This window comes from Heterodontus francisci, chromosome 33 (genome assembly GCF_036365525.1).
Source record: "Heterodontus francisci isolate sHetFra1 chromosome 33, sHetFra1.hap1, whole genome shotgun sequence".
Classification (NCBI taxonomy): domain Eukaryota; kingdom Metazoa; phylum Chordata; class Chondrichthyes; order Heterodontiformes; family Heterodontidae; genus Heterodontus; species Heterodontus francisci.
This window is the reverse complement of record NC_090403.1, coordinates 55,180,902-55,195,545: the sequence shown is the minus strand read 5'-3', so window position 1 is coordinate 55,195,545 and position 14,644 is coordinate 55,180,902. Positions and strand designations below refer to the sequence as shown.

Genomic DNA, 14,644 nt, shown 5'->3' with positions numbered 1-14,644 from the left:
GCGAGAATGTGGAGTTGAGGTTACAATCAGATCAGCCATGATTTTGTTGAATGTCAGAGCAGGCTCGAGGGGCCGAGTGGCCTACTACTGCTCCAAATTCATTTGTTCGTAAGTAAAGAATAAATCAAAACATAAGGATGAAGAATGTTAGGAACAGAAGCAAAGGAAGGCTATTTGGCCTATCTAGTTTGCTCTGTTCAGAGTACGTCTGTGATTATTTTAAGAAGGCTTCACCACCGCCCGCCCCCACCACGTTAACTATCTTGTCTGCGATGCTGTTTGTGGTCAAATATTCTGCTGATACTCATTGCCGAAGCTCTCGCTGCTCACTTTGATGAGATAGTGGAGGATTACTGCGGAACTATACCCAGCAAGGAGTCAGGAGAAAAGAAAAGGTTTGCAAGACAAATTGGCAAGTAAAGTATATTTGGAGTACTGATATCAACAGTGATGCAGTTAGAGGATGATATTGATAGTATGTGACAGAGACAGTTAACATACATGCTGTTTGAGGTGACACAGTTGGGTTGGAGCACTCCAGGGTTAAAGGGATAGAGTCAGAAATTCCTGAGCGGTGAATCTTGGGCAATGTCCCTTACCCCCACTAGCCCTTAGTCCACTTTCTCAACTGATATTATTGCAGCTTCTTTTAAAGGTGTCAGTTGACTCTGATTCAACTCCATTCGCGAGGAGTTCCATGTGAAAAGAGCAAGAAAGACTTGCATTTATATAGCACCTTTCACGACCTCAAGACATTCCAAAGTTCTTTACAGCCAATGAAGTACTTTTCAATTTTAGTCACTGTTGGAATGTAGGAAACGCAGCAGCCAATCTGCACATAACAAGATCCCACAAACAAAAGTGTGATAAAAGACCAGATAATCTGTTGTTGTGATGTTGTTTGCAAGATAAATATTGGCCAGGACACTGGGGAGAACTCCCCTGCTCTTCTTCAAAGTGGTGCCATAGGATCTTTCATATTCACCTGAGAGGGAAGAAGGGGCTTCAGATGAATGTCTTGGCTGAAAGACAGCACCTCCAACATTGCCGCGTTCCATCAGTACTGCACTGATAGCATCAGTATAGTTTATGTACTCAAGTCTCGAGCGGGGCTTGAATCCACAATCTTCTGAAGCGAGAATGTGACCCACTGAGTCGCAGCGATACAGAGTGGGAAAGCCACAGGTTTATAACCATGGTCTCTGCTGAATGAGCTGATATCATATGAAACAGCAATTGAGGTCACTACAGTTGTCCTGGATGAGGGGAAGGAAATTAAAAAATCTGATGGGATTCCTGCTGCTGATCACTCTCCACTAACTCCTGATGAAAAGTATGGGTCTTTGTAGAAATTGGGTGAGGACACGATTGACTTTGTGCAATACATAGTCGAATAGTTTTCTAAAACACACACATAGCTTCCAGATTCTGTCAGGAAGAATGGCCATTTGGCTGACATGTCAGATGGCAGCTGTTGCCTGCAGAATTGTATCCCAGCATAATTCAGAGAAGGGACGGGAAAGAAACACACTCAACAGTCGACCCAGTGTTAATGCCCAGAGATCTGGAGTATTGTATTCAGTTCTGTGCATCAAACGTTAGGAAGGATTTCAAGGCCTTGGAGAGCATGCAGAAGAAATTTACTAGAATGGTACGAGGGATGAGGGACTTCGGTTACGTGGGGAGACTGGAGAAACTGGGCTTGCTCTCCTTAGAGCAGAAAAGGTTAAGAGGTGATTTGATAGACGTGTTCAAAATCATGAACAGTTTGATAGTGCAAATGAGGAGAAGCTGTTTCCATAGGTAGAAGGGTCAGAAGCCAGAGAACATACATATAAGGTGATTGGCAAAAGAACCAGAGCCAACATGAGAAAACATTTTTTACACAGAGTTGTTCTGACCTGGAATGTGGTGTCTGAAAGGGCGGTGAAAGCAGATTCAAAAGTAACTTTCAAAAGGGAATTAGATAAATATTTGAAGGGGAGAATTCACAGGGCTATGAGGAAAGAGCAAAAGGAATTGGATACATGCATGAAGGGAAAAAAAATTACAGGGCTATGGGGAAAGAGCTGTGGAGTGAGATTAATGGGCGGCACAGTGGTGCAGTGGTTAGCACCGCAGCCTCACAGCTCCAGCGACCCGGATTCAATTCTGGGTACTGCCTGTGTGGAGTTTGCAAGTTCTCCCTGTGTCTGCGTGGGTTTCCTCCGGGTGCTCCGGTTTCATCCCACAGCCAAAAGACTTGCAGGTTGATAGGTAAATTGGCCATTATAAATTGCCCCTAGTATAGGTAGGTGGTAGGGGAATATAGGGACAGGTGAGGATGTGGTAGGAATATGGGATTAGTGTGGTTAATGGTCGGCGCAGACTCGGTGGGCCGAAGGGCCTGTTTCAGTGCTGTATCTCTAAATCTAAATCTAATTGGATAGCTCTTTCAAGGAGCTGGCACAGGCATGATGGGCCAAATGGCCTCTTTCCGTTCTATCAGTTCAGAGCATGTTGCGCTGCGAGGATTAAGCATATTATTATTCTGCAGCTCCAGCCTGTACATATAATTTTATTTTCAATTATTTCACTGGTGCTCATGTAATTTAGTAAATCAGTCACAATGCCACCCTCTTATTGGGAAAAAAAATGCAGAATTCAATTTTATTATTCCTGAAACTTGAGAACCTACAGGGACTAAAAAGTAATATTGAGGGAGAGGAGCCAGTGGGTGGTCTGAGTGGAGAGGATTAAATAAAGCCCTTGTGCTGGCTTGATCATATTACCGATTTCTAATCGCTCAGGCATTCTCAGCTACCCAACATCAAGAGCAGCACAGCTCTGCTCCAGCACAAGAGAAATGCGATGAAAGATTCTAGTCTTTTACAAAGAAAGGGGATGGAAAGTGGTTCAATTCCTGGTACTCTTGAATTGTGATAAGATCATCGGTATAATGCAACAAGCAGCAATTTACCATTGAATTTTCATTGTGGTTGTGCTGCGATGTACCAACCACTGCCTCGTTCCCTGATAAAATCAACTTCCATTTCGCTGACGTTCATTGTGACCTTAAACAGGACTTGATTGTATCGATAAAGAATGTGGGTTTTTTCTTCATTGGCCTTGGAACAGCCAAAGATAAAAAACAACAGGATGTGATTTTTAATATAGATAACTTATACAAAGATCCTCTTTTGTTGGTCTACATTGGTGTATCATTAACCTTCCAAGTACCGCATTGCTTTGGGCATGTTTTGAGTGTGTGAAGTCGGAACAAGCAATGAGCACCAACTGCACTGCACTAGATCTACTGCAGAGCAAAGCTTTCATCCCTCTTTCTGCCCCTCCTCTCTTCCAAACAACACCAACTTGCTCCTTTAATGTAGTAAAATATTCAAAGTTGCTTCACAGGAGCGATTATCAAACAAAATTTGACATGAGCCACATAAGGAGATATTAGGACAGGTGACCAAAAGCTTGGTCAAAGAGTTAAAGTGTGTCTTAAAGAAGAAGAGAGAGGTGTAGAGGTTTTTGGAAGGAATTCCAGAGCTTAGGGCCCAGGCAGCTGAAAGTATGGCTGCCAATGTTGTAGCAATGAAAATCGGGGATGCACAAGAGACCAGAATTGGAGGAGTGCTCATTAAAGGTGCTTTATAAATGAAAGTTATTGTTGTTTCCTTGATGTGTGGCATCTTGTGAATTAAAATCTTGCAAAAAATACTTACATTTGTTTTTTTAAAAATTGCTTTAGTAACATAACCACAGTCTTTGGAGGATTGAAATCTAACATAATTGGAGACATTTGTGTGTCTTGATGTGAAGATGCTGATTTTGTAACTTCATAAAACATTTAGAGATTGAAGTTATGAAACCTGTGCTTGTTTTTAAATCAAAAACTGCCAAATATCACAATAAATCACACTTAGTTCAATTTTCAGTGTTCAGTTTTATTTGTTGAAATCCTGAACTGGAATGCTGAAGCGTTATTACTATTTTGTAAAATATTTATTTTAATATTTTTTAAACTGTTTGCGGTTTTGGGCTGCACACTATTGAAAGGAGCTTGAGGCTTTATGAAGTACTGCAAAGATTCACAGGATGAGGATGTACAAATATAAAGAAAGACTTGTGAAATTAGGCTTTTTTCATTAGAACAAGTCAGATTATGCATGATGTGATAGAAGTGTTTAAAATTATGAAAGGATGGAACAGGGTAAATGGAAGCAGACTATGTCCAGTGATTGAGGGGTCTGGAACAAGGGCCATTGATGCAAGATTACATGTGAGAGATTTAGAACAGAGGGCAGGAGAAATTCTTTACACAGAGTTGAGAGTCAGTGGAATCCACTTCGAGGGTTAGTGGTTAAGGCAGAAATTATGTCAACATGCAAGATTAGATCGGATAAAGGAAAAGGGGATAAAAGGATTTTGGAACAGGGTGGGTAAATATTATTGAGACTGTTTGTAAACGTGGAGAGTAAACACTAACACAGACTGGTTGGGCTGAATGGCCTGCTTCCATGTTGTAACTTCTTTGTATATTTATGTGCAGCACTTCCTCAGTATTGCGCTGGGATTGACAGTCTAGATTTTATGCTCAAGTCTCTGGAGTGGGACTTGACCCCACAGTTTTCTGACTCAGAGGCAATAGTGCGAAGCACTGAGCCAAAACTGTCAACCAAAGAAACTGCATCATTTAGAATTGCAATACACTGGTCCCAATATGCAGTATTCAAACACGGGCAATGCTTGTAGACCAAGCCTGGCCCTCCTGCAAGTCAGTCGGTGCAAACTGAATGCCTTAACCATTGAAACATATTAACATAATCAAGACGGTACAGATCACCGTCTTCCTGAGAGATACCTGCTACCTTCTCCTTAGGTATGCAAATCAGCAAGGCTGGACTGTAAGCTTTGTTAGCAAGCAGTCGCTGACTTTACCTCTGTTGTGTGTAATGTGACCAGCAATAGAAAATCTGGTTGATAATCTAACTAAGATCTTTGTTGTTGCTTGCACTGCACCCCCTTTTCCCTAGGGTTTTTCTTTCTCCTTCAAAACCCTTTTTCCTGCAGTCATTTATTTCTGGAGAGTTGATACTTGAAATCTTATATTTTCTTTGCCCTCTAATGTGGTTTTTCAAAAGTGGTGTTTTGCCCTAAATATACCATTTAAGAAATGCTAACCACAGTGCATTTATATCCTTGTAGCCAGATCCTCATCCTTCACAATTTTTTGTAACTCACTCCGATTACTGCCTCCATGCAAATAGGACATCCATTAGCAGCACTGCAGACTCTCTGGCAACATTAATCTTTAGTTTCCATGGCTAGCTATTGAAATGGCTCATACTGTCTGTAGATTAGTTCTGTGTGCATCCCTTCTGCTTCTCACATTTTATCTGCTCCTGTCCTGATGCTGAGAGTCTGTTTACCCTGGCTGGAGAGCACAGACATGATGGGCTGAATGGCCTCCTGTGCCGTAATTTTTCTATGGTTCTGTGGAGAATTTAGAACTGGGGGCATAGCCTTAGGATAAGGGCTCGCCATTTAGGACTGAGATGAGGAGAAATTTCTTGAGAATCTTTAGAATCGTCTACCCCAGAGGGCTCAGTCAATGAATAGATTCAAGACTCAGATCAAAAGATTTTTGGATACTGAGAAAATCAAAGGATTTGGGGATAGGGTGTAAAAGTCGAGTGGAGGTCATAGATCAGCCATGATCTTATTGAATGGCAGAGCAAGCTTGAGGGGGTCTACGGCCCACTCTGAAGTGTTTTTAAAAATTTGAAAAATAAAAAAAGGTCACAGCTGCCAGGCCATCATCGTGGAGGGAAACCCCTGTGGCTGCAGCTGTGGCCCTCTCGCAATCGTAGCCACAGAGTTGGGGGGGAGGAGTTAAAACTTATAAATGGAGCACTGGCACCCCGCACCCACCCCCCCCCCATCTGTCGCCAGGAGGCTGCTTCGGTTCATCGGCCTGGATTCAGCCTTAGCGGGGGCCCAACTGCTGACTGGAAAATTCCAGTTGGCGCCTGCACGCTGGCCTTAATAGACACATTAAGGGGCTTAATTGGCTAGCTATTGCTTGCCGACATGTAACCACAACCCTGACCACCTCCAACCAGGCTCTTCGAAATGGCCCTAAGGTGGGTCCAGGCCGGCAAACTGGAGGCAGGAAATTGCGGGCCCATCCACCTCTGGTACTGCTTCCGCAGCCATTGTTCTGTGTCTGTGCTCTGTTACTGTCGACAGGTGGCAGCTGCCATCCAGTATCTGTGGCCTGCTCCTGCTCCTAATTCATATGATCGTATGACCTCATTGGTCAATGACAACTTGTATTTATATAGCATTTTTAACTTAGTAAAAATGTCCCAAGGCACATCACAAGAGTGTTATCAGATAAAATTTGACACCAAGCCATATGAAGGGGATATTACGATGGATAACCAAAAGCTTGGTTACAGAGGTAGTTTTTAAGGAGGTGAGATTGGCAGAGAGGTCTTGAGGTTTAGGGAGAGAATTTCCAAACTTAGACGGCTGAAGGCACTGCTGCCAATGGTGGGGCGAGGGAGTTGAGGGATGCGCAAGAGGCCAGAGTTGGAGGAATTCAGATATCTCTGATGTTTGTAGGGCTGGTGAGGTTACAGCGGTCGGGAGAGGCAAGGCCATTAAAAGATTTAAATACAAGAATGAGAATGGCCATTCTCCCATAGGCACTGACTTTAGAGGAACAACTGCTGTCCCTGGCCCAGTGTCAATATCAGGTTGTAATGCATCCCCAAATTTGATTAAAAAAAGGAAAGAACGCCCATTGATGTGGAACCTTTTCACAACCACTGGACGTCCCAATGTGCTTTAGAGCCAATGAAGTACTTTTGAGGTGTAGCCAGCATTGAAATGTAGGAAAAGCGGCAGCAAATTTGCACGCTTGGTGTCTTTTGCTTTTTGTCTCAGTTGTAGAAGATTTCTTTTTCTGTATCTTGCTGGCAGGCAGATATGGCTGCCTTGTCCATTTTCAAGGTTTTTATTTCAGAACGGAAACCTCCTTGAGGGTTGCTGTCTATCATTAAGTACATACTCGCAATCTTTGACTTCTGGTTGTGGGGTGTTTAGTTCAGTGCCAGCAGTAAATCTGACTGATTAAGGCACATTTTTAATCTTAACTCAAAGACTTGGCTCTATTTCTTGTAATTTTTTTTGTCTGTGAGAAAGCTTGAATTTGCTGCAGTAATTTGGGGATTTTTTTAATGCTCTAAGTAAAAGGTGGTTTTCATTTTTAAAAAAAGCTTGCTTGGCACATGGCAGGGCACTTATAAAGGCAAATGTAACTCAGAATTGGGTTGACTTGTGTGACCTATCTAAGCTCAGTCTGTCAGTCCCTGGACTGTACTCAAAGAAGAAACGGACCCAGTGAACATTTCTCAGTTAAGAACAAAAGAAATAGGAGCACAAGTAGGCCATACAACCCCTCAAACCTGTTCTGTCATTCAATAAGTCCATGGCTGATCTTCTACCTCAACTGCACTTTCCAATTCTATTCTCACGTCCCTGCATTTTCTTAGTCTCCAAAGAACTATTGATCTTAGTCTTGAATATCTTCACCGACTGAGCATCCACAGCTCTCTTGGGTAGAGAATTCCTAAGATTCACAACCCTCTGAGTGAAGAAATTTCTCCTCATCTCAGTCCTAAATGACTGACCTCTTATCCTGAGTCTATGACCCCTAGTTCTATACTCTCCAGCCAGGGTCTTTTTCTCGTTTGGGGAATATGGGCATTGCTAGCTAGGCCAGCATTTATTGCCCATTCCTAATTGCCCTTGAAAAGGTGATGGTGAGCTGCCTTCTTGAACTTGGAGTGTAGGTACACCAACAGTGCTGTTAGGAAGGGAGTTCCAGGATCTTGACCCAGTGACAGTGAAGGAACGGCGGGCGATATAGTTTCAAATCAGGATTGTGCGTGACTTGGAGGGGAACTTGCAGGTGGTGGTGTTCCCATGCATCTGCTGTCCTTGTTCTTCTAGGTGGTAGAGGTGGTGGGTTTGGAAGCTGCTGTCGAAGGAGCCTTGGTGAGTTGCTGCGGTGCATCTTGTAGATGGTACACACTGTTGCCACTGTGTGTCGGTGGTGAAGGGAATGAATGTTAAAGGTGGTGAATGGGGTGCCAATCAAGCGGGCTGCTTTGTCCTGGATGGTGTCGAACTTCTCAAGTGTTGTTGGAGCTGCACCCATCCAGGCAAGTGGAGAGTATTCCATCACACTCCTGACTTGTGCCTTGTAAATGGTGGACAGGCAATGGGAAAACAGGAGGTGAGTTACTCGCCGCATAATTCCCAGCCTCTGACCTGCTCTTGTAGCCACAGCCACAGCCTCCCAGCCGTTATACATTTCAATGAGAGCACCTGTCATTTCTGCTAAACTCCAGAGAACATAAGCCCATTCTACTCAATCTCTCCTCATAGTACAACCCTCTCATCCCAGTTCTGATGAAAGGTCACATACCTGAAACGTTAACTCTGTTTCTCTCCACAGATGCTGCCAGTCCTGCTGAGTATTTCCAGCACTTTCTGTTTTTACCTCTCATCGCAGTATTCTCATATCTCCTCTCCTGGAGTCTTTGGGGTCCCTGGTGTGGTAGTGTTCCTATCTCTGTAACCTCCTCCAGCTAGAGGGGAAACGTAGCCACGATTGGTGTCCTGTGACACCCCCTTCACACCACAGCGTGACGGACCTGTCACAGACCTGAAACATTATCTCTTTCTCTCTCCACAGATGTGCGACCTGCTGAGTATTTGCAGCATTTTCGGTTTTTGCTCCTGTTGTTGCTATTGGTTTCCTTTGCAATTACACAATTGTCAGGTCTCGGTTTCTGCCAAAATTAGCATCCATGTCACTGCCACAGGGCAAGAAATGGCCATGGTAAACAAACAAGAAAGTTAGTTCTTGAAAAGTGATGGAGCTGCTTAGATTATAAGATTTGTGACTACATCTGTAGCATTGCCCATCTCGACCTCTGCTTCAGGTCATCTGCGACTGAAACCCTCATCCATGCCTGTTACTTCCAGACTATTCCAGTGCTCTCCCTACTGTGCTCTCACCTTGCACCGTGTAAACTTGAGCTCATCCAAAACTCTGCTACCCATGCCCTAACTAATACCAATTTTCGTTTTGCCTGCAGTTGCTGACCTATTAGGACAGACAGGGCCATGATTTAACACCTCATCCTAAAGACTGCAACTCTGATAGGCCAGCACTTCCTCACTACTTGCACTGGGAGTGTCAGCCTGGATTTTGTGCTCAAGTCTCTGGAGTGGGCTTGAACCCACAACCATCTGACATCGAGGCAAGAGTGTTACCCACTGAGCCACAGCTGACAAGTAAACTGTAGAGGGTTCATTCACCAACTGACATTGCGGAAGACTTCTTAACTTTTGCTCTCCTGTCCTGGTTTTGGCAAAACTCTTATCAGATTATATCTTTGACATTTCAATGCCAGTCTCATGAATCATTATGATTACCATTTGGCCAGATTTATTTTTGTACATGTTAATTATACTGATCTGATCAAACTGGTTAGTAGGGCTTACTATGAGGGAGGTACCATGCACAGCTGCCCTCCGTCCATTCCCTCCCGTTAATAATAATATGCTACAATATGGCTCAGCTGGTAACTGAACTGAACCATAAAGAGCCAGCAAGGTTCAAAGTTTCATCCCTAATTTGGATTGAGTTAGCTGGGATGACAGGCCAATACAATTGGCTTCTGGCAGGAAGGGGAATTCAGCTGGGGATTCCACTACTGATCACTAGCTGGCAACCTTCTGTTGACAGGTATGTGAGTGTCGGTTGGGCTTGGCTGTGCAGCACCATGTGGTAAAATAGCCTGCTGATGCTCACCACCCACATTCACTGATAGTGAAGAATGGGCGCTTGGGTGAGATACCGGCACCCATGAAAACCTGTCCCAGAAAAATCAGCGCCTTCACGAAAGCGGGTAAAGATTGGAAGAAAGAGCAATCGATGCTGAGGCATAGCTCTGTACTTTAACACAGTGAGCACATGAGACTGGAAAGAAGCCTTGTTAAAAGTGATGTGGGCTGAATGCAACAGTGTAACAATTGTGGAGGTGAGAAAAGCCCTTTGAGGGATCTATAGATAAGAACAAGCTGTTACCACTTGTGGGGGAGACCAGAACTAGATTAGATTAGATTAGAGATACAGCACTGAAACAGGCCCTTCGGCCCACCGAGTCTGTGCCGAACATCAACCACCCATTTATACTAATCCTACACTAATCCCATATTTCTACCAAACATCCCCACCTGTCCCTATATTTCCCTACCACCTACCTATACTAGTGACAATTTATAATGGCCAATTTACCTATCAACCTGCAAGTCTTTTGGCTTGTGGGAGGAAACCGGAGCACCCGGAGAAAACCCACGCAGACACAGGGAGAACTTGCAAACTCCACACAGGCAGTACCCGGAATCGAACCCGGGTCGCTGGAGCTGTGAGGCTGCGGTGCTAACCACTGCGCCACTGTGCCGCCCTCAACTAGTGGCCATAAATATAAGATAGTCACTAATAAATCCTCTTGGGGATTCAGGCCAAACGTCTTTTCTCAGAGAGTGGTGAGTATGTGGAACTCGCAACCACATGGAGTGGTTGAGGTGAATAGTATAGATGCATTTAAGGGGAAGTTAGATAAACACATGAGGGAGGGAGGGATGAATAGATAGGGTGAGATGAACAGGGTTGGGAGAAGGCTTGTGTGGAGCATAAACGCCAACATGGATCAGTTGGGCCGAATGGTCTGTTTCTGTGTTGTAAATACTATGTACTAAACACACTGGCTGAGTTATGTGGCTGCAGAAAGCAACGGGAGGTTGGATTTTGCAGTTCCACCGCAAAGAAGTGAATTTCTCCAAACCAACCGCACCCGCCTCCCCCCATTCCAACTTCTTGTCTCACAGATTTCTAATCTGATATTGAGAGGTGAACCTGGAAACACGAGATATTATCGAGTGGTAACTTAGGGTAAACATGGCCTGATAGCTGTGCTGTGAAATAGGTTTTGTCTCCCTGTGTCATTTGTTATTGATAAACGTAAGAGGAAAGGGCAGTGAAGACACAGGAATGGAAGAGCGACAATTTTGAGAGACATTGAGGTTGGGGTGGGGGTGATCAGCAAAATTAAATATCGTACCGGTCCACTGGTCGCTCGTCCCCCTATATTCACCCTTATCCTTTGGCGTGCGCTTGTAGGCCAGGTTGTTGCGGTTCTTCCACCGGCACAGCCACCCGTTGGTGGGTTTAAACTCGATCCCCATCTCCTCGGCAAGGGCCTTGGCTTTGGCCATCAGCACTGGCCCCGAAATCGGGCCTTTTTCCTTGCTGGCTGTCCAGAACCAGCTGAGCAGGGCGTCGTCGATGGTCTGGTTCTTCCCCTCGCGCTTGCGTTTACGCTCTAGGTTCCCACCACGCAGCCATTCCTCCAGAATCTCCTCTTTCTTCTTGACAATTTTGGAGATGGCGGAGGCAGTGAGCCCATACTCCCGGGCAATCTCCTTCTGTTTGAAGGAGGGGTCATTGAGCTTCAAGATGATCTGCACTTTCTGAGCCAGCGTGATGGCGGTCCTTTTGATTTTAATCGGGTTCTCCATACCAGCACTGCAACGGCACAGAGTACAATAGCGTGTTTATACGAAGAGAGCCTCTAAACTCCTAACCATAATCCACGTTTTCTAAAATGCCTGACAGGCAGTGCGGTTGTCTACTGGATGTTTTTTTGTTGTTGTGTGAGAAAGGAGCCAGGCAGCATTTGCAGCACGGGTATAATGGAAACTAACAGGCTCCAATGTGGCTGCTCGCTGAATGTAGAGAAAGAATGTGCTTCTCAGCCTTTGCTGCACAGACCAGGAACAAAGAGGTCTGTGAAACGTGAAGTTGATGCTGAGCAGGCTTTAGGGATGTGCTTTGTGATGTAAAATAAGTGATCTCATCTGAAATTCGACACCACAGCCCAGCCCTGATAAGATCATCTCCAATTTGCTGACGTGCACTTATGATCCTAGACAGACATTGATCTTATCAGACACCAGCAGTACATAAGGGAAACAGATTGTGGTTTCTCAGAAAAAAAATTTAAAAGAGGGGGAAAACGCACACTTAAGTTGATCCTATGCAGCAGCTTATCTCCAACAGGCTGTCTGTGTATTAGTCGGAGAGCAGGAGGAATATTTTAAATAGGCCTTAACCATCTCAGTACTGAATGATATCCTGCGTTAAATAATAATTAAAGATAGAGAATAAAAAAGACACATATATGTTAATAACCAAACTGAACATTGAAAATTAAGTGTATTATAATAAAGAACGGGGATGGTTGGCTTTACAAAGTGTGAAACAGACAGTGAGTAACAACAAAGAAGTGGGGGGGTGGCAGTGGGGAGGGGGGGTGGTGGTGACACACACAAAACATACTTAGAGAAACACGCACATATATAGTAAACAGAAAGACATGCACACAGGAAAAAGAGCCGAAAGCAGACATAAATATATAGACAGAGACACACAAACACACACAACAAATGGAGAGACATGCAGAAATACAGAAAGAGAATTACATCCACAGACTCGGAAACAGGTACAGAAAAACCAGAGATGCAGAGAAACACCTATCAAACACAGACATAGACACATACATACAGACACACACAAACGAGAGAGCGATAAAGCAGCTCAGAGAAACTGAGAGACACAAGCATACAGAAACAGACCCCATGAAAGATCGAGAGACATGCACTGAGTTGTATGCCATTGAGCTCCTGCATGAGGTGAGGAAAATAGCCCCCAAAAAAGTTGTAATCACTGGAGGTTACATAAATAAATTGGAATGCCGCAAAACAGTTAATCTTGAACAGGATGTGGTTTTAGCCCTTCAAATACTAGGTTTCCTTTGCAGCTGTAAAAGAGAAAGCAGGTTTTACGGCACACCTTGAATGATCAATTTAAAACATGACAAAAGAGGCAGGGTCAGGGGCAAGCTTTTAAGTTTCACTTAGAGTAATAACTGCTAAATCCTATGTAAGGAGTTGTTTGTATGTATATACACAGCAACAGGCCATTTGGTCCAACTGGTCTATGCCATGTTTGCTCAAATCCCCCATAAGATTATCTTGAGCACTGTTTGTAATCAGCAGGCTTGCTGAGGATAAATAAGAAAGGTGCAGGAGTAGGACTTGAGCCTGCTCCCCCACTCAATACGATTATGTCTGATCTGATCTTGGCCTCAACTCCACTTTCCTGCCTGTTCCCCATAACCCTTGACTCTTAATACAAATGGTATGAAGCTTCATTTATATTCTGCATGACACGGGCTCAGCCCACAACACCTTTGCTGGTCCAGTTTGTCTATGGATGAGATCTTACTACAAACACTTGATTGGAATCACCTGTGTGTTATATATTTTTAACAGGCTGAAATTCTCCTTGTCAGCAAGCACTCAATTTTAGGTATTTTCCAGCACAGAATGTCACAAGGTGAACATCCTTTCCAACAAACAAATGTTTGCTTTGCCCAGTTTTCTCTCTTTCATAGAATTACATCAAATATAGAGCACACCTGGTCTATGGTCCACACAAGCCTCGTCCGAACCTACTTCATCTCACCCTATCAGCATATCTTTCTGTTCTTGTCTCCCTCATGTGTTTATCGAGCTTCCCCTTAATTGCATCTATGTCATTCGCCTCAACAACTATGTGATTGCAAGTTCTGCATTCTCACTCCTATCATGCAGGCCCCCACCTGCCAAGAATAAGGCACATTAATTTCGCCACATGGACATAAATTTCAAATTGTTGCTGGGAAGAAGAGGAGGCCTTTTACAAGGAATCGCCAGGCCCCTGGCCAGAAAGACATTTTTGCATATTAGCAAACAGTGTTGGAACAAAGGAGTGCTATCCCCTGCTGCCATACAATACACAGAAAAGACCTGGTGAAACCAGTTTGGTCACATAACCACCCTGCTGGCCAACTAGGGGAGTTTTAAATTGTGGAGACTGTGTTTGAACTGGCAGAAAGCTCTTGGCTCCTGGATTGAAAAGAGTCTCCCCTGTCTGCTCCCATCTCTTTCTCATGGAACTCCAAGATCCATTGAAGACACATGAACCCCAAGAGAGAAAAGTCTCCTACAGTGAACAAGGTTTAAGAAGAATACTGGGCCCCAGCGAAAAGCAAGATCTACCTACAAGCAAGGACTATACAGTGAGCTTGAAGACCCATAACAAAAACTCTTCAGATATTGCCTCAAACTTTTCTGCTTTATTTTTTCTGCTCTTTTCTGTCTCTATTTGCATGTGTGTATCGCTTATGCATGCTAGTATGGGCACGTCGTGTATCCGTCGGCGTCAACCGAATTAGAGTTTAACTTTAATAAAATTTCACCTTTCTTCTTTAAACCTAAGAAAGCCTGTGCTCATTTCTTTGCCTTATAATTGGAAAGCATTGAACAAGGATTCACCAAGGGGGAGCTAAAAACAGTGTTTAGAAATAAAACCCTGTTACAGTAAGACCAGGTGAAGGCTGAGAAGGACCCCTCGACACCTTTCTCACCTGGTCGTAACACCACTTTCTGGGTAAAGAAGTTTCTCCTGAAT

At 44.0% G+C, this 14,644-nt stretch overlaps 2 protein-coding genes across 9 annotated transcripts in view; one reads left to right on the top strand and one right to left on the bottom strand.

Moving 5' to 3' along the window:
* Nucleotides 1-14,644, top strand: part of LOC137348236 (sorting nexin-11-like) — a 128,080-nt gene that overhangs the window by 70,871 nt on the left and 42,565 nt on the right. The window lies entirely within an intron of this gene.
* The window catches only part of LOC137348235 (uncharacterized protein C17orf113-like), a 74,926-nt gene that overhangs the window by 29,225 nt on the left and 31,057 nt on the right, over nt 1-14,644 (bottom strand). For 5 of the 7 annotated variants that reach the window (XM_068013614.1, XM_068013619.1, XM_068013615.1 and 2 more), the window contains exon 3: nt 11,193-11,656. In XM_068013614.1, the coding sequence (XP_067869715.1) occupies nt 11,193-11,649 (457 nt within the window). In that variant the 5' untranslated portion in view covers nt 11,650-11,656. Of the gene's footprint in view, nt 1-8,485; nt 8,838-11,192; nt 11,898-14,644 lie in introns of those variants that run through there. The other 2 variants (XM_068013618.1, XM_068013620.1) reach the window with 2 other exon arrangements.